Raw genomic sequence first — 20,614 nt, 5'->3', positions numbered from 1 at the left:
GTGCGTTTCTTGTGCGGAGAAATAACATGGCATGAAACCCCCATCCTAAGAATCTCTCCTTAGATTGGAATTTTATTTTGGATAAAAAATGCTAAAATGAGAAGACAAAGGACTAGTTTGTATTTTTATTTTTTCACTAAAAGTTGCTTAATTTTAAAGTTAAAAAATATGTGTATTTTCTTTTTAATTATAAAAAGTTTGGAGTGCAGAATGAAATTTTTGAAGTGAAAAAAACGATTCCCAAAATAAAATATCTTGCTTATTTTAAAAGTAATTGTCTCTAATCTGAAAGTTGTTTTTAAAAGTAGCTTTAATAAAAAAATGGAGTTGAGCTTGTACTAAGTATTTTTAATTCCTGTAATGTGCTCATTAATTTTTAAAAATAACATTATTTATCCTTGTAGACATATTGTAACCTTAGAGAACAAAGTGACCATCACCACTTACTATTACAAACCCTAACCTCTCACACCACTATAGCCATTACCATTGTTGTCACCATCACCACACGATGATCGCGCCACCACCAATACCACTACAATAACTGCCATTATCATAAACACAATCACAACCGCCACCATCGTTGTTGTCTCCGCCCCTACCACCATTGTTACCTCTGCAGGCTATAGCCCAACCACCACACCCCTTTATTGGCACCACCACCACCACCACCACCACCACCACCATCACAACCATTGCCCTTACCACCATTGTCGTCGTTGTTGCCCACACTATCATGGCCATTTTCGGCATTGTATACAATTATATCACTTTTTATATTAAAATTTACCAAATACATTTACACTGGTTTTCATACTCAAAATACATAAAACTACAATTTATCAAATGCTCAACTATTTTATTATAAACTGTTTATTCTTAAAGTACAGCAAAAGCAGTTTAAAAAAAAAAAAAACACGACGATCCAAAACTGGCCCTAAAATTGGGCTTGACTACTCTTCTATCAATTTAAAACGAGGAAGGGCAGAATTACCATCTAATCCCTTTAATCTGTAATAAGCAAGATACTGTCCAATGTGTGTTTCCCTGTCTGCAGGTAGGTTGTCAGAGAGAAACCCCTTGATTGGGCCATAGGTTTGAATCTTTTTGTAGCACTCGGATAGATAAAGCATGCAGCTGATATCCTGGGCCCCACTCTTCCAGCCAATACTCTATGCTCGACGCTTCTGAACTTGTCATTGGTGATAAGCTGCACATAAATTGAACGAAAATAACTGAGTTCTCATGCAAGATGATAGTTTTGTTTCTCTTTCTCTCTCTTCGGGTGATTTTGACGCGCTTTTTGTATCTTTCTTAACACGTATAATGATGATGAGATCACAAAAAAGACAGAGATAGGAGGTGTGAATTCGTAACAGCAAAAGTTATCTTTGAGGAATTAGGATGATGAGCTTACTTGCGTAAGATCACCCACGTTGGCCACAAGAGCTCCATGAGTTGGAGGAACATCAACCCAGTGACCTTGATGGAGGACTTGCAGGCCGCCGAGATTGTCTTGCAAGAGTACAGTTAAAGAGGATGGATCTGAATGCTTGGTAGTGCCGGGGGTCAACTCCGGTTCTGGACAGCTCGGGTAGTAATGGCACACCAGATGTTCAGTCTTCATGCACTCTATGTTTTCCAGGAAGTCAGTGCTGAGGCCCAAGGCCTTGGACAACAAACCTGATAACACCTATCTCAGGTTCTTTAAGTGTTTGATGTACTCCTGCACTGCCTCTCTGCTAATCAAACCAATCTCTCGTAAGATTACCCGGTGTGTTATGTTGTCGTACTGTCAGTATGTATTAATACTTTGAACAGTTTGTTTAGCGAGGTACCTGCAAACGAAGGGAAATGTCTCGGGGTCCAATGGACCGTTCTGGAAATCAAACAATATCGAGTCTCTCCAATTCGCTGCTTTCTGCACCAACAGATCTCCATTGCAGTAGTATCTCACTCTACGTTTCGAGTCAAGAAATACCACTCCATCTTCAGCTCCTTCGGCTGCTCATGAAACCCTCGAATCACTTCCAACAGATTCTCAATCACTCTCTCTGGAACTCCATGATTAACCATTTGAAAGAAACCCCACGTTTCAGATGCTTCACGAATCTCCTTCACAGTCTGCGCGCGCCAAAAATCTTGATCAAAGCCGTCGAAGTCTATGACAGGAACCTTAAAGTCTACATCTGTTGTTTCTGAATTTGAAAGGCTATGTGGTGGATGGATGAGGAACTTGGGAACTTTTGTGATCCCCGAGTCCACAAGGCCTTTAACTCCGGTTTTAGTTTCATTGAACTCCACTTCCTTGGTTCTGTCGTAATACGAGGACTCGTCTTCCATCCTCGCTGTGGAGGGAATGATGTCGCCGAAGTGTTCCGGACTCTGCAAGATGTGATTAAAACGAGATGTATCAGGAAGCCATTTGAAAGAAAAAAGGAGCAAAGAGACACCTACCAATTTTAAAATTGTTACCTTTTAGGTTGAAGAAAAGGCCAAGAAAGTGAGTGCTATTCTCGTCCTATTCGCTATGTAGTAGGTGTCTATCAAACGGGTACACTTTTTGAACATTAGCACGTACGTATAGACTATGGACGCTACCGGTTAACTAAGTGGTAGTGCCTATCAGACATGTGCATTTTTTTTATATGTGACAAGTATTTATAGACATACGATGCTACCAAAATTATATATTGGTTGCTAAAGAGACTAACTCCCAAGAAAATGAGATATTGAGCCTTAGCTTTTTTCTGATATCACAATCTTGAGACGTAACAATGCAGTAATATAAGTTAGGAGAGAAAAAAGTCTTTTCCCTTATATTGGTTTTGGTCTTACGCATCACCGTTTTACAGAAAAGGGAAGTTTTCGCAGGGAAGTTTTGGCTTTTTCTGGACAAGCACTTCCAAAAAAAGCAATTTATTCAATAGCGTGGATTTCAGGATCAGATAAGGTGGCATGTATTCAGATAGTTAACCATGGAGTTCCAATTGCTGTGATGGAGGAGATGCTGGAAGGTATAAGAAGATTTCATGAGCAGCCCCCGGAGGCCAAGAGGGCATCGTACTCCCGTGACTATACTCGGCATGTGAACTATTATTGCTGTGGAGATTTGAAAGTGCGAGCGAAATCAGCAGCAGACTGGAGAGACACCTTGTCCTTCAAAGCCGTAGAGGATCAATGGGACTTTGAAGCACTTCCTCAAGTCTGCAGATACTTTAATTTCTGCAGCAGCTCTAAGAAATTTTGAGCCTGTTTGGGAGTGCTTTTAAAATGGCTAAAAGCATTTTCCAACAGCCTAAAGCGCGCTTTCTGGAGAAGCACCTTCCAGATGCTTCTTCAGAATGTGTTTATACGCAGAAGTGCTTTCTAGAGAAGCAATTCCAAACGGGCCATTTCCAACTCATCAGTCATAATATTTACATACATGTAACATACTGTAAACTTGACCTTTACCAAATTCATCATTTTCTGTGTTGCAGAAATGAAGTGAGTGAGCACGTCAAAAACTTGATTAAACTGCAGGATATGCTTTCTGAACTACTGTCGTAAGCATTAGACCACGGATCACATAGCGGGGATGGGGTGCTTGAAATCTTTCACATTATCATGCCACTACCACCCAGTTTGCCCGGAGCCTGATTTGACTCTTGGGACAATCGAACACTCAGACCCCTTTTTCTCACCTTATTCCTGCAAGACAAGATTGGGGGCTCTAACTTCTTCATAAGAACCAATGGGTCCATGTGCCGCCAGTGGATGGAGTTTTAGTAGCAAACCTTGGTGACTTTATGCAGGTATGATAATCTGTTGTTAAACAGTTTCTTCAATACCTTGTATCTTATCAGACAAAGAAAAAGGTAGAGATCTCTTTATATTTCATGTGATTGTATGTATCTACAGCTCGTTACTAAAGACAAGTTCAAGAGTGTGGAACACAGAGTACTCACCCACCCGCTTGTCAAGCCTCGAATATCAGTTGCATCTTTTCTTGTTCCTAGTGCCAAGGACAAACTCAAACTGTACAGGCCAATCAAGGAGCTTCTATCTGAAAGGAATCCACCCATATACAGGGACACCCTTCATGAAGAATATACTGCATATTACAGAGCCAATGGAAAAAATGGTGGATCTGCCCTGCCTCATTTTAAACCGCGTTGAGTTGAACCTAGTGACAGTGCAGAGGAAAACGCCGTTCTGTTCCAAATATCACTTTGGAATTATGAAAAATGAAACTCCTATAATACAATGCACCAATTACCAAGTTAATAACATGTTATTCTTGCTCCAATGTTTTCCGGGAGAGCATTTTACACTCATTTCCTATTTCGTAATGAAGTTTATTGTGCTAGAAATGAGTATGTGTTTATTACTTAAAAAAGAACTCAGATTTGAATGATACAAGATGGAAAGAATCTGAGTATACATATTTGAATTACCGTATTTTCCTGTGGATGTCAATTTTGTTTTAAAGACTGCACTGCTATAACTCAGAGCCAAGTTCAGGAACACAAACATCAAGTTTCAGCTGCACATATAAATCTGCCAGCAACGAGTAAATTTCAGCAGAAGCTGAATGAGATTCATCAGATGCGGCAAACTGATGAACTTTCCTTTCCATTTCAATCCAACTGGACCCAGGACAACCCTTTTCAACTCCAAGTTCCTTCATGGTTGATCGAATATCTGCAACTTCTGCCCATCGTTTCGCATCAGCGCACATGTTCACCAAAAGGTTGAAATACCCGCTATCATTTGGTTCCAACACCATCAACTCCTTGATACAAACTTGAGCAATCTCCAAGTTTTTATGAAGCTTGCATCCACCTAACAATGCACCCCATATAACAGAGTTTGGTTCAAACTCCATGCTTCTTATCAACGCTAGTGCATTCTCAAGCATGCCGGCTTTGCTCAACAGAACCACCATGCATCCATAGTGCTCAACTTCAGGACAGATGGAATAATCCTGGATCATGCTTGAAAATCTCCTGCGGCCTTCTTCTACAAGTCCTGCATGAGTGCAGGCACTTAAAACACTTACAAAAGTAACCCCATTTGGCTTGATCTTCTCTCTCTCCATCTTGCTGAACATTGCTAGTGCTTCTTTAGCATATCCATGAACTGCGAGCCCTTCGATCGCTGCATTCCAGCAGAACAGGTTCTTATCCCGCAATTTAAAGAAAACCAAAAGAGACCTCTCCAATGTCCCGCACTTTGCATACATATCAATCAGTGCAGATCCAATATAAACATCGAGATCAAATCTGTTCTCCATCGTGTAAAGATGTATCTCTTTTCCCAAGTCAAGAGCTCCGAGATGGGCACAAGCCGAAATAACAGTTGCCATGGTCACTTCATCAGGGTTGATCCCATTAGTCCTCATGTCATCGAAAATTGCTAATGCTTCTCGAAATTTCTTGTTCTGAGAATAACAATCAATCATAGTAGTCCATGATATTATATCCCTAGTTGGCATCTGATTAAACAACAACTCTGCAGATTCTACATCACCTACTCTTGCATAGCCGTCAATCATTGTATTCCAAGTAGCTGCATTCTTCTCCGTCATCTCATCGAATAATATCCTCGCCGAACTCATATCCCCCACTCGAGCGTGAGACGAAACCATTGTAGTCCATGCAAAAGGGTCTCTCTCAGGCATTTCATCGAACACCCTTCTGGATTCACTTATTTGCCGCAACTTCGAGTAAAAATCAATCAAAGCAGTCTGAACAAACACATGTGAGCCAAACCCATTTCTCCAAATGTGACAATGAACAGACTCTCCAACCCGCAATGCGGACAGAGAGGTGCAGGCCTTGATCAACGGCGAAAACGTATAACTGCTAGGCAAAACCATGTCCCTCAACATATTGATGTAACAATTCAAAGCCTGAAATGGGTGGTCGCAACGAACAAAGCCTCTGATCATCGCATTGTAGACGAAAACATTCGGATTTTCCATCTGGGTGAAGGCTAAAACTGCATAATCTAGGTGGGAAAAAGTCGAAAGGGCGGTGATGAGTTGGTTCGTAAAGAAAGAGTCTTGGATGGCATTGGTCTTGATCATTGAGGCACATACACTTTCTAGCTCTGTTGGAGTCGAACATTTCTTTAATTTTTCAACTATGGATGGTGGGTTCTGAGGGTTTAGGGTTTTGGGCGGTTGGAGAAGACGTTTTGGGTTTGAAAAACAGTTAAAGTTCGTTACGCATTTCATCCGCACAAGTTGTGGCGCCTCCTAGAAGTCTTCCACTTATTTGTTAGCAAATTTGTCGATGTGGTATATGTGTAATCTTACCCGAACAAGAATGGGTGACACATTGACATTGATACCGAGGTTTTACATGTAATATTTTTTTTTTAGTCAAAGGAAAATCGGTGCATTTATTCATATTTAACAAAATCATAACCATTGGATTAATATAATGAATTCAACTATTATGCACGTTAAGTGTGAATTTAACTATCGATTTTAGAGATCATTTATGATAAAACCCTTTAAATCTTGTGAAACCCATTTATGTGCTATATCATTACATAATATAATTTTTGACAAAATTGTAACGGCATGACCACATTGATTTGAGACACCTATTTCTAGGACTACATTGCTCGATGTTTTATTTCAAGGACCATCTTGGTGTGGGTCAATTTTAGGGACCATTTGTGATTAAAAAAAAAAAAAAAAGACTTGTGGGATCCATTTATGTGCCAGATCAACCCATAACATAACATTTTTTTACATAATTGTGACAGAAGGACCACATTAATTTGGCTCACCTATTTCTAAGACTACATGAATCGATTTTCAACTTCAAAGACTATCTTGATTGCTTAGGTCAATTTCAGGACCATTTGCAAAAAAAAAAAAAAAAAAAAAAAAAAACTCTTATTTTTTAATTAAAAATGCTATTGATCCTTTGTGTGTGTATATACTTGAGGAATTTCTCAACGGGAGGGGATTGATATATATATATATATATATATAAAATAATAGTGTTAGTAGGGTAAATAGTTAGTTATTATAGGAGGAAAGATCAGTGGAGCACCATCATTTGTAGTAAAATGCCATCTGCAAGATTGAAATACAGTAAAACCTTTCTAAAATTAAATACAATTGGGACCAGACCATTTATACTTTAGGGAGGTTATTACTTAATAGAGGTGTAATTAATGAAAATTATTTATTCGGAATGAATTGTATTTTCCAAAGAGGATACCTTGGACATCAAGTATTTTATTTCTTGCATATTTTTTTACTTAGTACAATTATGACTATGTGGAGGTGTATTTCTTTAAGATGAGATCAAGAAAAAGTATAACTTATTACAATATGAAGTTTATTCTAATACATAACTGAAATATTATTGATTGACTTATTTATCCTTAATGAATATTGTATTTCATAAATCGGATTTCTTATGTGCCAAATATTCTATTTTTTGCTTATTTTTGTACTCATCGATAATATAATAATATGGAGGTGTGTTTCCTTTAGATGAGACAAGAAAAATTATAACTTATTACAATATGAAGTTTATTCCAATTCACAAGGCGACGCAATGCCCCTATCCCGCCTAAATTCATTTTGCATTATGGATGAAATACAACCTCATCTTTTCATTCCTAACCACTGTAAGCCGAGTTGACCCACCAAAAGCATATACCAAGTAAAAAAAATTATGACTTTAAAAAGGTTATCCATTATAGAATAATTTTTTTAGCACAAAAATATATTTTATACTAAAGGAACGGGGGAGTTCGGCTAAGTTACAAAATGAGCAACATAATTAGGTATGAAATTCGCTATCTACGAAATTCAAATATAAGACATCTCACTTACAAATGAATATAATTATTACTAGATTGTAGTATCATTATAGAATGTCGTTGAATCCTCTTCTCAAAACATACCCACGCTTGCCTTCCGTTGCCTTGGTCGACCTTTCAAATGTCTCTAAACTGTTAATGCGCCACTAATAATAGCAATTACATGAAATTCTTGCTCTTCATGGATAATCACCAAATTTACGCTGACCAGAATCACTTGTCATCAGCCAATCAATTTTACTCTTTTACCCCTCCACTTTTCCGGTTTATGTTAACACACAACCAGTTAATTAACGAGAAAAACTTATGATGCAATCTGAAAGTTGGCAATTCAGTAATTTCCAAATGAGAAAAAGGGTTTTAAAATTCAGCTTCTGGAACTTGGAAATGTGAAAATGCTGAATTAGTTGAATCAAAAGCCTCACATTTTCACCAACCAAGAGAAAGAAGCAGTACTAGTCACTTTTGATTTCCTATATAAACCCCACGACTCTCTCATCTTTTTCATCACCTTCTCACACATTCAAGTTTGTATACTTTTCGTAAGCACATTACCGAAGGTGTAACAATGGCTTTGAGTTCTAATGCACAAGGGTTCATCCTCCTCCTTGCTGCTGCCTCTCTATTGGCAGTAAGCGAGGCCAGAACTGTCATCGTTGGAGGGTCCGAAGGCTGGCGTTTCGGGTTCAACTACACTGATTGGGCTCTCCAAAACAGCCCGTTTTACAAAAATGACCAATTAGGTTAGCACCCTCTAACGATTTATGTGCGTTAAAGTCTTTCTGTATGACAACCATTTTTTCATTACAAATTTACAATAGTCAATAGCATATTGATACTGTATCGATAATGCATCAGTATGTTATATTTTGTTTGCAACAATAATGTCAACATATTAGCAATGCCATGTCGAAATCAGTTTTTTAAGTAAAGAGCAGATGTCATAGCTCGATTATTACGTGCATGCGTCAATTATTGTTGTTTATTTTGCAGTGTTCAAATATGATCCACCGAGCGAGGCAAATTCCGGCTATAGCGTATACCAACTGCCTAACCTGTGGAGCTACATAACCTGCGACTTCAGCAAAGCCAAGCTGCTGGCGAGTCAGACGGAGGGAGGTGGCGACGGCTTCAAGGTCGAGCTGACTCAGTGGAGGCCTTACTACTTTGCCAGTGGCGAAAAAGATGGCAAGAACTGCAAGGATGGTCTGATGAAGTTGTTTGCTGTCCCACTGCCACGTTGGAATAATTAAACACAGTTCGAAAACACACAAATAGAAACGTCCGGGAAGAAGAGACGGTATACAAAATACATTTATACACACATACACTAGATTGATTATGTATTTTCAATAATTTTGGAGGGTTTTGAGTCAAATAATTTCCCATGGCACTGTACAAGTTATAGGGGGGAAATGTGTCCGAATAATTTGTCTTGTTTCCGAACAGTTACTCTAAAAATAGCCATTTATTGCTTTCTTTTTTGTTGTGTCTTGATCCTGATTAAACAATATATTCAAACTCGAAATATCGGATGTAGAAGTACACGTTCTTAGTAGTATTGTCCTCTAATACAATTGAGAGAGGAAATGATCAGAAGATCATCCGTACCGAACTTCAGAAAAAAGGAAAATTACAATTTTACTAAAAGAACCGAAAAGTGAAAAGAAACACAGCAACATAACCATAACACTTCCACGGTTCGTGACTTAACTAGCAGAGTCTCAGAGAAACACTGAAGTGAGTAAGCACAAAGTTACCATCCTTATCCCTTCAAACCTATAGTTTGTAACGTTTCACGTACTCTCCAAAAACGACTTCTTTGTAAATTGGTGGATTGTTTTCGGATATAAGCTCCTTTAACGGCCCGTATGGTTTTTGGAGGTCGTCTGTACCAATGAAACATGCAATTGATGTAAGGGGCTCGAGGGTTGGTGGAAGTACTACTCTGTGCTCTGCACTCTTGAACTTGCCATTAGTAATGATCTGTACAGCAAATAAACATTTAGATGGACCTATTAGTACTCCATCACGCACACAGGGCTATAAAAGATAAGGGAAAGATAGCTATATTAGTTACAGTACCTGCAGCATATCAGATACATTGGCAAGCAAAGCTCCCTCCACCGGTTGAACGTCAATCCAAACATTTTGATGAAGTAACTGTAGGCCTTCACTAGCTCGCAAGAGCAAGGTGATGAAGCCGAGGTCAGAGTGCTTGTGTCCGCCGAGAGTCAAATGGGGCTCTGGGCAAACTGGATAATAGTGGCATGCCAATGACCTCGATTCGAAGCACCTTAGGTTGTCAAGGTAATCGCTGGTTAGACCTAAAGCTTCCGAAATTAATTTGGAAAGTTTATCCTTCACTTGAACAAGGTACCTCATATACTCTTTTATTTCCGCCCTGCAAAATAAATAATTTAGGATGCGTTTACCTAACCGTAATTAGAATTAAGACATGAAATTGAATTCTAATTACGGGGTATATGCTTGTTTACTAAACTTGGGGAATAAAAGAAAAGGTGGGACCCATACAAAATTTTGGAATTCAATTCCAAAATTTGGAGGATTTGGATTTCTTAGATTAACATGGTATTTGTATTCTTGATTGCTTAGGCAGTCGGAATGACACTTTTGTTTCCTTTATGCCATCACTTACTCTTTTTTTTTTTTTTTCTTCTGAGATTATCCTTTATAAACCCATTAACCCTAGACTGTCATTTTTTACTATCTTATATTATATCAAATTTTATTACTATTACATATTATAACAAATTTTATAAAAAGATTATATATTAAAATTTTTTCTTACTATTATATATTATATCAAATTTTATTAGAAAAGGTATATAAAATATTTGATTTGGGACAAGGACATTTTAGTAATCATATTTGTTTATATTCTGATTCTGTTGAATTAGTAAACAACTTTATGAAATTAATGTCATTTCTATTCCGATTCCAGAATATTTAAGTAAACAGCTTCAATAAGAATCTGATTCTGATTTCTCTTCATTCCAACTCTTCCGCAATTCAATTCCTTCTATTTTCATTACATAAACGCGTCAGTGTTTAAACAGATTTCAGAGTGAGCTCAGATTTGAGTGATACAAGGAGATATAAGTTAGTTAACAGAAGTTAATATAATTGGTGAGTGTAGCATTACTTGTTTACCTGCAGATTTCAGGGATTGCCTCGAAGTTATGCTCATCTTCTAGGACCTTGCAAGACAATGTGTCTCTCCAACAAGCTGGAAGAGACACCTTGAATTCTGCATTACTGACGAAGTTGACCTTCTTCGTGAAATCGCGCGAATACCACACCTCCTTGGCTTCCTGGGGCTGCTCATGAAATCGTCGAATGCCTTTCAGCACATCATCCATCACACCAACTGGAACTGAATGGTTCACAATCTGAAAGAAACCCCATTCCTCAGCTGCCTTTCTGAGGTCATTGATGATTTTGCTCCGCGTTTCGCTGTCCTCGACATCTTCGAGATCAATGACAGGAACTTGGAGGTTGCTAATGCCATTGTTATGGTTAGGGGACGGTAGATCCTCTGGAGGGTGTTTGAACATCCTTGGGATCTTGGTCACCCCAGAATCTACAAGGCCTTTCACACCAGCTTTTGTTTCGTCGAATTGTTTCATTTCTTCCTCCAGCTCATGATCCAACCCAGGCATCTTGAAATATATCTTTTTGATTAGTGAAAAGTTTGAGTGACAACTTTATTGATCCTGGCTTGGTTTTGGGAGTTCAAGTTTAAGGAGTGAAGTTTTCTACTTTATATAGAATTGAGAGAACGAAAGGAAATACTTTCTTTGTTTAATTTAGAAAAGATGGAGATCATGATCAAGAAATGTGGATACAAAACTCACGAGTCTTATTGCACAAGCAAACGACAATGAATTATCTGATTAATCTGCAAAGATTCAAAAGAGACAAAGTGAACCTAACATGACTAATGTTAATGAAATCGACAGAAGCGGCCATGTTTACTCTTTTCGTTGGTAAACAGGTATTTCTGTTTGTGATGAGTGACAAAATGGGGAGATTTCAGGCATCTTTTATATGAAAATAATGCCGTGGGGAAGTTGGTGTGAAAGCATTGCCGACTGCTTTAGCAGATCATAGAGGTGTCTAGCTAGTTGCTCTCATGCTAAAGTATGTGGATATAATTATTAATATTTATCTTCCACTCATTTATAACACGTGGATTAGTAATACTATGCGGTGGTGTGATAGTTACCAAAAAAAAGAGATGATAGAAAAGAGGCGAAACTCACAGAAGAAGACAATAGGCAGATGGGGTCGCGAGACCCAGGCACATGCATTGGATCATTTCATATATGCTAAAAAAAAAAACAACTCATTTCAGTAGTCATACTAAAAAATTTCTCGATCAAATACTTATCTTACAAGTGAATTAGTAAAACCACATCAATGTGACCAACGCACTTGAAAACTTTTCGATTAATGAGGATTCTTTTTCAATGGTTTCCTTTTCAATTCAAGTACCTTAAATTAACTTAAAGTTTAAAAGTATTGATGCAAGTTACTATTACAAATTGGTACGACCCCGCCGGTTGGTGCAGAAGCCATCGGAAACTTCATATCATTAGCCTCTGTGGTGGATTGTAGGTCATATGGAGAGGGGAGAGCGAAGGGGAACAAACTCGGAGAGACAGGAGGTGTTTAAGTTATGTTTTCTTCGTTAAATTGATGACGTAGTGAGAGTAAGATCTGTAATTGAGTTGCCATATGTAAGGCACATTTGTACCACATAGTCTAAAAACTCGTCATTTTAATAGATTATTAGACGTTCAAATATAGAAAAGATGTAAAATTGATACAATTTCAAAACCTTAAGAAGCAATTTGAGAAAATTAAAACTTCATGACCGATTTAATTCACCTTAAATTTTAAGGGTGTAAAATGTATGTAGTTAAACTTTTCTTTGTTTAACGTGGACACAAAACTCACGAGTGTTATTGCACAAGCAAACGACAATGAATTATCTGATTATTCTGCAAAGATTCAAAAGAGACAAAGTGAACCTAACATGACTAATGTTAATGAAATAGACAGAAGCGGCCATGTTTACTCTTTTGGTAAACAGGTATTTCTGTTTGTGATGAGTGACAGAATGGGGAGGTTTCAGGCATCTTTTTATATGAAAATAATGCCGTGGGGAAGTTGGTGTGAAAACATTGCCGACTGCTTTAGCAGATTATAGAGGTGTCTAGCTAGTTATCTCATGCTAAATTATGTGAATATAATTATTAACTTTTATCTTTTACTCATTTATACCACGTGGATTAGTAATATTATGTGGTGATGTGATGGTTTCCCAAAACAGAGATGATAGAAAATAGGCGAACCTCACAGAAGAAGACAATAGGCAGATGGGGTCGGAAGACCCAGGCGCATGCGTTGGATCATTTCATATATTCTAGAACAAAAAAACCAATCATTTCAGTAGTCATACGTACTAAAAACTTTCTCAATCAAATACTTATCTCACAAGTGAATTAGTAACACCACAACGATGTGATCAACACTTGATAACTTTTCGATTAATGAGGATTTTTTATAATGGTTTCCTCTTCAATTCAAGTACCTTAGGCCATCTCCAACTGAAGGGTTCAGAGGGCCAGAGGGCCGAAAATAGTCCGAAAACCGTCTCCAACCGAGGGTTAGGCCAGAGGGCTGTGGAATCTAAGAGGGCCCCACGGAATCAGAGAGGGCTAAAGGGCCGGAAGGCTGGCCAGAAAAACTGGAAATCCTGTCGGTTATAATCAACAGGAATACGTTCCTATTATTTAGTATAAATGTATTACTGTCGGTTATAACCCTTTTCAACTGATGAACTTTCCTTTCCATTTCAATCCAACTGGACCCAGAACAACCCTTTTCAACTCCAAGTTCCTTCATGGTTGATCGAATATCTGCAACTTCTGCCCATCGTTTCGCATCAGCGCACATGTTCACCAAAAGGTTGAAATACCCGCTATTATTTGGTTCCAACACCATCAACTCCTTGATACAAACTTGAGCAATCTCCAAGTTTTTATGAAGCTTGCATCCACCTAACAATGCACCCCATATAACAGAGTTTGGTTCAAACTCCATGCTTCTTATCAACCCTAGTGCATTCTCAAGCAGGCCGGCTTTGCTCAACAGATCCACCATGCATCCATAGTGCTCAACTTCAGGACAGATGGAATAATCGTGGATCATGCATACTTGAAAATCTCCTGCGGCCTTCTTCTACAAGTCCTGCATGAGTGCAGGCACTTAAAACACTTACAAAAGTAACCCCATTTGGCTTGATCTTCTCTCTCTCCATCTTGCTGAACATTGCTAGTGCTTCTTTAGCATATCCGTGAACTGCGAGCCCTTCGATCGCTGCATTCCAGCAGAACAGGTTCTTATCCCGCAATTTAAAGAAAACCAAAAGAGACCTCTCCAATGTGCCGCACTTTGCATACATATCAATCAGTGCAGATCCGATATAAACATCGAGATCAAATCTGTTCTCCATTGTGTAAAGATGTATCTCTTTTCCCAAGTCAAGAGCTCCGAGATGGGCACAAGCTGAAATAACAGTTGCCATGGTCACTTCATCAGGGTTGATTCCATTAGTTCTCATGTCATCGAAAATTGCTAATGCTTCTCGAAATTTCTTGTTCTATGAATAACAATCAATCATAGTAGTCCATGATATTAAATCCCTAGTTGGCATCTGATTAAACAACAACTCTGCAGATTCTACATCACCTACTCTTGCGTAGCCGTCAATCATTGTATTCCAAGTAGCTGCATTCTTCTCCGTCATCTCATCGAATAATATCCTCGCCGAACTCATATCCCCCACTCGAGCGTGAGACGAAACCATTGTAGTCCATGAAAAAGGGTCTCTCTCAGGCATTTCATCGAACACCCTTCTGGATTCACTTATTTGCCGCAACTTCGAGTAAAAATCAATCAAAGCAGTCTGAACAAACACATGTGAGCCAAAGCCATTTCTCCAAATGTGACAATGAACAGACTCTCCAACCCGCAATGCGGACAGAGAGGTGCAGGCCTTGATCAACGGCGAAAACGTATAACTGCTAGGCAAAACCATGTCCCTCAACATATTGATGTAACAATTCAAAGCCTGAAATGGGTGGTCGCAACGAACAAAGCCTCTGATCATCGCATTGTAGACGAAAACATTCGGATTTTCCATCTGGGTGAAGGCTAAAACTGCATAATCTAGGTGGGAAAAAGTCGAAAGGGCAGTGATGAGTTGGTTCGTAAAGAAAGAGTCTTGGATGGCATTGGTCTTGATCATTGAGGCACATACACTTTCTAGCTCTGTTGGAGTCGAACATTTCTTTAATTTTTCAACTATGGATGGTGGGTTCTGAGGGTTTAGGGTTTTGGACGGTTGGAGAAGACGTTTTGGGTTTGAAAAACAGTTAAAGTTCGTTACGCATTTCATCCGCACAAGTTGTGGCGCCTCCTAGAAGTCTTCCACTTATTTGTTAGCAAATTTGTCGATGTGGTATATGTGTAAAGGAATGGGGGAGTTCGGCTAAGTTACAAAATGAGCAACATAATTAGGTATGAAATTCGTTATCTATGAGATTCAAACATAAAACATCTAATTTACAAATGAATATGATTATTATTAGATTGTAGTATCAGTTGAATCCTCTTCTCAAAACATACCCACGCTTGCCTTCCGTTGCCTTGGTTGACCTTTCAAATGTCTCTAAACTGTTAATGCGCCACTAATCATAGCAATTACATGAAATTCTTGCTCTTCATGGATAATCACCAAATTTACGCTGACCAGAATCACTTGACATCAGCCAATCAATTTTACTCTTTTACCCCTCCACTTTTCCGGTTTATGTTAACACACAACCAGTTAATTAACGAGAAAAACTTATGATGCAATCTGAAAGTTGGCAATTCAGTAATTTCCAAATGAGAAAAAGGGTTTTAAAATTCAGCTTCTGGAACTTGGAAATGTGAAAATGCTGAATTAGTTGAATCAAAAGCCTCACATTTTCACCAACCAAGAGAAAGAAGCAGTACTAGTCACTTTTGATTTCCTATATAAACCCCACGACTCTCTCATCTTTTTCATCACCTTCTCACACATTCAAGTTTATATACTTTTCGTAAGCACATTACCGAAGGTGTAACAATGGCTTTGAGTTCTAATGCACAAGGGTTCATCCTCCTCCTTGCTGCTGCCTCTCTATTGGCAGTGAGCGAGGCCAGAACTGTCATCGTTGGAGGGTCCGAAGGCTGGCGTTTCGGGTTCAACTACACTGATTGGGCTCTCCAAAACAGCCCCTTTTACAAAAATGACCAATTAGGTTAGCACCCTCTAACGATTTATGTGCGTTAAAGTCTTTCTGTATGACAACCATTTTTTCATTACAAATTTACAATAGTCAATAGCATATTGATACTGTATCGATAATGCATCAGTATGTTATATTTTGTTTGCAACAATAATGTCAACATATTATCAATGCCATGTCGAAATCAGTTTTTTAAGTAAAGAGCAGATGTCATAGCTCGATTATTACTTGCATGCGCCAATTATTGTTGTTTATTTTGCAGTGTTCAAATATGATCCACCGAGCGAGGCAAATTCCGGCTATAGCGTATACCAACTGCCTAACCTGTGGAGCTACATAACCTGCGACTTCAGCAAAGCCAAGCTGCTGGCGAGTCAGACGGAGGGAGGTGGCGACGGCTTCAAGGTCGAGCTGACTCAGTGGAGGCCTTATTACTTTGCCAGTGGTGAAAAAGATGGCAAGAACTGCAAGGATGGTCTGATGAAGTTGTTTGCTGTCCCACTGCCACGTTGGAATAATTAAACACAGTTCGAAAACACACAAATAGAAACGTCCGGGAAGAAGAGACGGTATACAAAATACATTTATACACACATACACCAGATTGATTATGTATTTTCAATAATTTTGGAGGGTTTTGAGTCAAATAATTTCCCATGGCACTGTACAAGTTATAGGGGGGAAATGTGTCCGAATAATTTGTCTTGTTTCCGAACAGTTAGTCTAAAAATAGCCATGTATTGCTTTCTTTTTTGTAGTGTCTTGATCCTGATTCAATAATATATTCAAACTCGAAATTTCGGATGTAGAAGTACACGTTCTTAGTAGTATTGTCCTCTAATACAATTGAGAGAGGAAATGATTAGAAGATCACCCGTACCGAACTTCAGAAAAAAGGAAAATTACAATATTACTACAAGAACCGAAAAGTGAAAAGAAACATAGCAACATAACCATAACACTTCCAAGGTTCGTGACTTAACTAGCATAGTCTCAGAGAAACTCTGAAGTGAGTAAGCACAAAGTTACCATCCTTATCCCTTCAAACCTATAGTTTGTAACGTTTCACGTACTCTCCAAAAACGACTTCTTTGTAAATTGGTGGATTGTTTTCGGATATAAGCTCCTTTAACGGCCCGTATGGTTTTTGGAGGTCGTCTGTGCCAATGAAACATGCAATTGATGTAAGGGGCTCGAGGGTTGGTGGAAGTACTACTCTGTGCTCTGCACTCTTGAACTTGCCATTAGTAATGATCTGTACAGCAAATAAACATTTAGATGGACCTATTAGTACTCCATCACGCACACAGGGCTATAAAAGATAAGGGAAAGATAGCTATATTAGTTACAGTACCTGCAGCATATCAGATACATTGGCAAGCAAAGCTCCCTTCACCGGTTGAACGTCAATCCAAACATTTTGATGAAGTAACTGTAGGCCTTCACTAGCTCGCAAGAGCAAGGTGATGAAGCCGAGGTCAGAGTGCTTGTGTCCGCCGAGAGTCAAATGGGGCTCTGGGCAAACTGGATAATAGTGGCATGCCAATGACCTCGATTCGAAGCACCTTAGGTTGTCAAGGTAATCGCTGGTTAGACCTAAAGCTTCCGAAATTAATTTAGAAAGCTTATCCTTCACTTGAACAAGGTACTTCATATACTCTTTTATTTCCGCCCTGCAAAATAAATAATTTAGGACGCGTTCACCTAACCGTAATTAGAATTAAGACATGGAATTGAATTCTGATTATGAGATATATCTTTGTTTACTAAACTTGGGGAATAAAAGAAAAGGTGGGACCCATACAAAATTCAATTCCAAAATTTGGAGGATTTGGATTTCTTAGATTAACATGGTATTTGTATTCTTGATTGCTTAGGCAGTCGGAATGACACTTTTGTTTTCTTTATGCCATCACTTACTTTTTTTTATTTCCGAGATTATCCTTTATAAATCCATTAACCCTAGACTGTCATTTTTTACTATTTTATATTATATTAAATTTTATTACTATTATATATTATAACAAATTTTATAAAAAAAATTATATATTAAAATTTTTTCTTACTATTATATATTATATCAAATTTTTTTAGAAAAGGTATATAAAATATTTGATTTGGGACAAGAGCATTTTAGTAATCATATTAGTTTATATTCCGATTCCAGAATATTTAAGTAAATAGCTTCAACAGGAATCTGATTCTGATTTCTCTTTATTCTAACTCTTCCTTAATTCAATTCCTTTTATTTTCATTACATAAACGCGTCAGTGTTTAAACAGATTTCAGAGTGAGCTCAGATTTGAGTGATACAAGGAGAGATAAGTTAGTTAACAGAAGTTAATAGAATTGGTGAGGTAGCATTACTTGTTTACCTGCAGATTTCAGGGATTGCCTCGAAGTTATGCTCATCTTCTAGGACCTTGCAAGACAATGTGTCTCTCCAACAAGCTGGAAGAGACACCTTGAATTCTGCATTACTGACGAAGTTGACCTTCTTCGTGAAATCGCGCGAATACCACACCTCCTTGGCTTCCTGGGGCTGCTCATGAAATCGTCGAATGCCTTTCAGCACATCATCCATCACACCAACTGGAACTGAATGGTTCACAATCTGAAAGAAACCCCATTCCTCAGCTGCCTTTCTGAGGTCATTGATGATTTTGCTCCGCGTTTCGCTGTCCTCGACATCTTCGAGATCAATGACAGGAACTTGGAGGTTGCTAATGCCATTGTTATGGTTAGGGGACGGTAGATCCTCTGGAGGGTGTTTGAACATCCTTGGGAGCTTGGTCACCCCAGAATCTACAAGGCCTTTCACACCAGCTTTTGTTTCGTCGAATTGTTTCATTTCTTCCTCCAGCTCATGATCCAACCCAGGCATCTTGAAATATATCTTTTTGATTAGTGAAAAGTTTGAGTGACAACTTTATTGATCCTGGCTTGGTTTTGGGAGTTCAAGTTTAAAGAGTGAAGTTTTCTACTTTATATAGAATTGAGAGAACGAAAGGAAATACTTTCTTTGTTTAATTTAGAAAAGATGGAGATCATGATCAAGAAATGTGGACACAAAACTCACGAGTCTTATTGCACAAGCAAACGACAATGAATTATCTGATTAATCTGCAAAGATTCAAAAGAGACAAAGTGAAGCTAACATGACTAATGTTAATGAAATCGACAGAAGCGGCCATGTTCACTCTTTTCGTTGGTAAACAGGTATTTCTGTTTGTGATGAGTGACAAAATGGGGAGGTTTCAGGCATCTTTTATATGAAAATAATACCGTGGGGAAGTTGGTGTGAAAGCATTGCCGACTGCTTTAGCAGATCATAGAGGTGTCTAGCTAGTTGCTCTCATGCTAAAGTATGTGGATATAATAATTAGGAGAAACTTGATATAAGTCCAATTTTTTGAGCCAATAGTAGGAATAGTCCAGTTTATTAAAATAAGTCCAATTTGTTATATTTAATTATTTAATTATCAATGGTTATCCGTTTAATGATAAGATTTATTATAAAAATGAAATTTCTTCCCAATTATCTCTTTGCTTATTTCTTTTTATTTATCTTTTTGTTATTTCTTGTTCTTCCTCCTGCTTTAAACCCCATTTATAGATTTTATTTTTAGTTTTTATAACCAACTTATATCACAGGTTAATTATATTTATCTACCTATATGACATATTCTTTTTTTATAATCAACCTATCACAGATTAATGTGTCTTGCTTGTAGGTATGTTATGTTTTTTCTACCTTTTAATTAGGTTTCATATCTCACGTATAGGTATTATATACATTCATATATTTGTTACTTGAGTTAGGGTAGAATGTTTTGCAGATAAATTTATGTTAGTATATTAGTTTTTTTGTTATAAAATATTACATATATTTTTTTGGAGTTGGAAAATGCATAATATTAGAAGCTTTTAATTGATTTTTAATATTTTTAGAAAATATAAAATGAGTATAAAAGAAATAAAAACATATAATTAGATAACTGGACTCATTCCTAAAAACACTCTACGTTTTTGGACCTGGATCTAAAAGCCCCATATAATTATTAATATTTATCTTCCACTCATTTATAACACGTGAATTAGTAATACTATGTGGTGGTGTGATAGTTACAAAAAAAAAGAGATGATAGAAGAGAGGCGAAACTCACAGAAGAAGACAATAGGCAGATGGAGTCGCGAGACCCAGGCACATGCATTGGATCATTTCATATATGCTAAAAAAAAAACAACTCATTTCAGTAGTCATACTAAAAATGTTCTCGATCAATTACTTATCTTATAAGTGAATTAGTAAAACCACATCAATGTGACCAACGCACTTGAAAACTTTTGATTAATGAGGATTCTTTTTCAATGGTTTCCTTTTCAATTCAAGTACCTTAAATTAACTTAAA

The 20,614-nt window shown here is 37.8% G+C and overlaps 7 protein-coding genes and 1 pseudogene across 8 annotated transcripts; 3 read left to right on the top strand and 5 right to left on the bottom strand.

Annotated features, from left to right (window-relative positions):
• Positions 1 to 1,006: 1,006 nt before the first annotated feature.
• LOC103946077 (1-aminocyclopropane-1-carboxylate oxidase homolog 1-like) lies at positions 1,007 to 2,343 on the bottom strand. Its single transcript, XM_048569782.1, has 4 exons — positions 1,982 to 2,343; positions 1,813 to 1,838; positions 1,418 to 1,683; positions 1,007 to 1,210 (listed from the first exon to the last, which is right to left on the bottom strand). Exons 1-4 carry the CDS (start codon positions 2,341 to 2,343, stop codon positions 1,007 to 1,009), a joined length of 858 nt encoding a protein of 285 aa, XP_048425739.1.
• A 247-nt stretch (positions 2,344 to 2,590) lies between these two features.
• On the top strand, positions 2,591 to 3,250 carry LOC125470553 (1-aminocyclopropane-1-carboxylate oxidase homolog 5-like). The gene is made up of 2 exons (XM_048569781.1): positions 2,591 to 2,603; positions 2,856 to 3,250. Exons 1-2 carry the CDS (start codon positions 2,591 to 2,593, stop codon positions 3,248 to 3,250), a joined length of 408 nt encoding a protein of 135 aa, XP_048425738.1.
• Positions 3,251 to 4,056: 806 nt separating this feature from the next.
• LOC103946076 (pentatricopeptide repeat-containing protein At1g06143) lies at positions 4,057 to 6,338 on the bottom strand. 2 transcript variants are annotated; one of them, XM_009356697.3, is made up of 2 exons: positions 4,440 to 6,338; positions 4,057 to 4,197 (listed from the first exon to the last, which is right to left on the bottom strand). In XM_009356697.3, exon 1 carries the CDS (start codon positions 6,221 to 6,223, stop codon positions 4,484 to 4,486), a length of 1,740 nt encoding a protein of 579 aa, XP_009354972.2. In that variant the 5' UTR covers positions 6,224 to 6,338; the 3' UTR covers positions 4,057 to 4,197; positions 4,440 to 4,483. The 2 variants fall into 2 exon arrangements, with proteins under 2 accessions (XP_009354972.2, XP_048425709.1); XM_048569752.1 differs by having other exon boundaries at positions 4,100 to 4,238; positions 4,440 to 6,337.
• A 2,028-nt stretch (positions 6,339 to 8,366) lies between these two features.
• Positions 8,367 to 9,196, top strand: LOC125470517. The gene is made up of 2 exons (XM_048569669.1): positions 8,367 to 8,579; positions 8,830 to 9,196. Exons 1-2 carry the CDS (start codon positions 8,405 to 8,407, stop codon positions 9,087 to 9,089), a joined length of 435 nt encoding a protein of 144 aa, XP_048425626.1. The 5' UTR covers positions 8,367 to 8,404; the 3' UTR covers positions 9,090 to 9,196.
• A 419-nt stretch (positions 9,197 to 9,615) lies between these two features.
• On the bottom strand, positions 9,616 to 11,519 carry LOC125470552 (1-aminocyclopropane-1-carboxylate oxidase homolog 11-like). Its single transcript, XM_048569780.1, has 3 exons — positions 11,011 to 11,519; positions 9,922 to 10,240; positions 9,616 to 9,822 (listed from the first exon to the last, which is right to left on the bottom strand). The coding sequence occupies exons 1-3, from the start codon at positions 11,517 to 11,519 to the stop codon at positions 9,616 to 9,618; spliced, it is 1,035 nt and encodes a 344-aa protein (XP_048425737.1).
• A 1,928-nt stretch (positions 11,520 to 13,447) lies between these two features.
• On the bottom strand, positions 13,448 to 15,325 carry LOC125470608 (annotated as a pseudogene).
• Positions 15,326 to 15,993: 668 nt separating this feature from the next.
• On the top strand, positions 15,994 to 17,006 carry LOC108867151. The gene is made up of 2 exons (XM_018647143.2): positions 15,994 to 16,214; positions 16,465 to 17,006. The coding sequence occupies exons 1-2, from the start codon at positions 16,040 to 16,042 to the stop codon at positions 16,722 to 16,724; spliced, it is 435 nt and encodes a 144-aa protein (XP_018502659.1). The 5' UTR covers positions 15,994 to 16,039; the 3' UTR covers positions 16,725 to 17,006.
• Positions 17,007 to 17,250: 244 nt separating this feature from the next.
• Positions 17,251 to 19,086, bottom strand: LOC103946075 (1-aminocyclopropane-1-carboxylate oxidase homolog 11-like). The gene is made up of 3 exons (XM_009356696.2): positions 18,578 to 19,086; positions 17,557 to 17,875; positions 17,251 to 17,457 (listed from the first exon to the last, which is right to left on the bottom strand). Exons 1-3 carry the CDS (start codon positions 19,084 to 19,086, stop codon positions 17,251 to 17,253), a joined length of 1,035 nt encoding a protein of 344 aa, XP_009354971.2.
• Between the last annotated feature and the right edge of the window lie 1,528 nt (positions 19,087 to 20,614).

Source organism: the organism of the source record quoted next, unplaced genomic scaffold, assembly GCF_019419815.1.
Source record: "Pyrus x bretschneideri cultivar Hongxiangsu unplaced genomic scaffold, Pyrus_bretschneideri_v1 Contig50, whole genome shotgun sequence".
Classification (NCBI taxonomy): domain Eukaryota; kingdom Viridiplantae; phylum Streptophyta; class Magnoliopsida; order Rosales; family Rosaceae; genus Pyrus; species Pyrus x bretschneideri.
The sequence above is the reverse complement of the archived record's forward strand: the minus strand, read 5'-3'. Positions and strand labels throughout refer to the sequence as shown.

What these genes read in the sequence shown, in the direction of transcription:
- LOC103946077 (XM_048569782.1), bottom strand. Translation starts at nt 2,343, where the DNA reads ATGGAAGACGAGTCCTCGTATTACGACAGAACCAAGGAAGTGGAGTTC. An exon ending in CGCTAAACAAACTGTTCAAA is followed by an intron (nt 1,684 to 1,812) that starts GTATTAATACAT and finishes AGGTGTTATCAG; the next exon opens with GTTTGTTGTCCAAGGCCTTG. An exon ending in ACGTGGGTGATCTTACGCAA is followed by an intron (nt 1,211 to 1,417) that starts GTAAGCTCATCA and finishes ATTTATGTGCAG; the next exon opens with CTTATCACCAATGACAAGTT.
- LOC103946076 (XM_009356697.3), bottom strand. Translation starts at nt 6,223, where the DNA reads ATGAAATGCGTAACGAACTTTAACTGTTTTTCAAACCCAAAACGTCTT.
- LOC125470517 (XM_048569669.1), top strand. Translation starts at nt 8,405, where the DNA reads ATGGCTTTGAGTTCTAATGCACAAGGGTTCATCCTCCTCCTTGCTGCT. An exon ending in TTACAAAAATGACCAATTAG is followed by an intron (nt 8,580 to 8,829) that starts GTTAGCACCCTC and finishes TTTATTTTGCAG; the next exon opens with TGTTCAAATATGATCCACCG.
- LOC125470552 (XM_048569780.1), bottom strand. Translation starts at nt 11,519, where the DNA reads ATGCCTGGGTTGGATCATGAGCTGGAGGAAGAAATGAAACAATTCGAC. An exon ending in GCAATCCCTGAAATCTGCAG is followed by an intron (nt 10,241 to 11,010) that starts GTAAACAAGTAA and finishes TTTATTTTGCAG; the next exon opens with GGCGGAAATAAAAGAGTATA. An exon ending in ATGTATCTGATATGCTGCAG is followed by an intron (nt 9,823 to 9,921) that starts GTACTGTAACTA and finishes TTTGCTGTACAG; the next exon opens with ATCATTACTAATGGCAAGTT.
- LOC108867151 (XM_018647143.2), top strand. Translation starts at nt 16,040, where the DNA reads ATGGCTTTGAGTTCTAATGCACAAGGGTTCATCCTCCTCCTTGCTGCT. An exon ending in TTACAAAAATGACCAATTAG is followed by an intron (nt 16,215 to 16,464) that starts GTTAGCACCCTC and finishes TTTATTTTGCAG; the next exon opens with TGTTCAAATATGATCCACCG.
- LOC103946075 (XM_009356696.2), bottom strand. Translation starts at nt 19,086, where the DNA reads ATGCCTGGGTTGGATCATGAGCTGGAGGAAGAAATGAAACAATTCGAC. An exon ending in GCAATCCCTGAAATCTGCAG is followed by an intron (nt 17,876 to 18,577) that starts GTAAACAAGTAA and finishes TTTATTTTGCAG; the next exon opens with GGCGGAAATAAAAGAGTATA. An exon ending in ATGTATCTGATATGCTGCAG is followed by an intron (nt 17,458 to 17,556) that starts GTACTGTAACTA and finishes TTTGCTGTACAG; the next exon opens with ATCATTACTAATGGCAAGTT.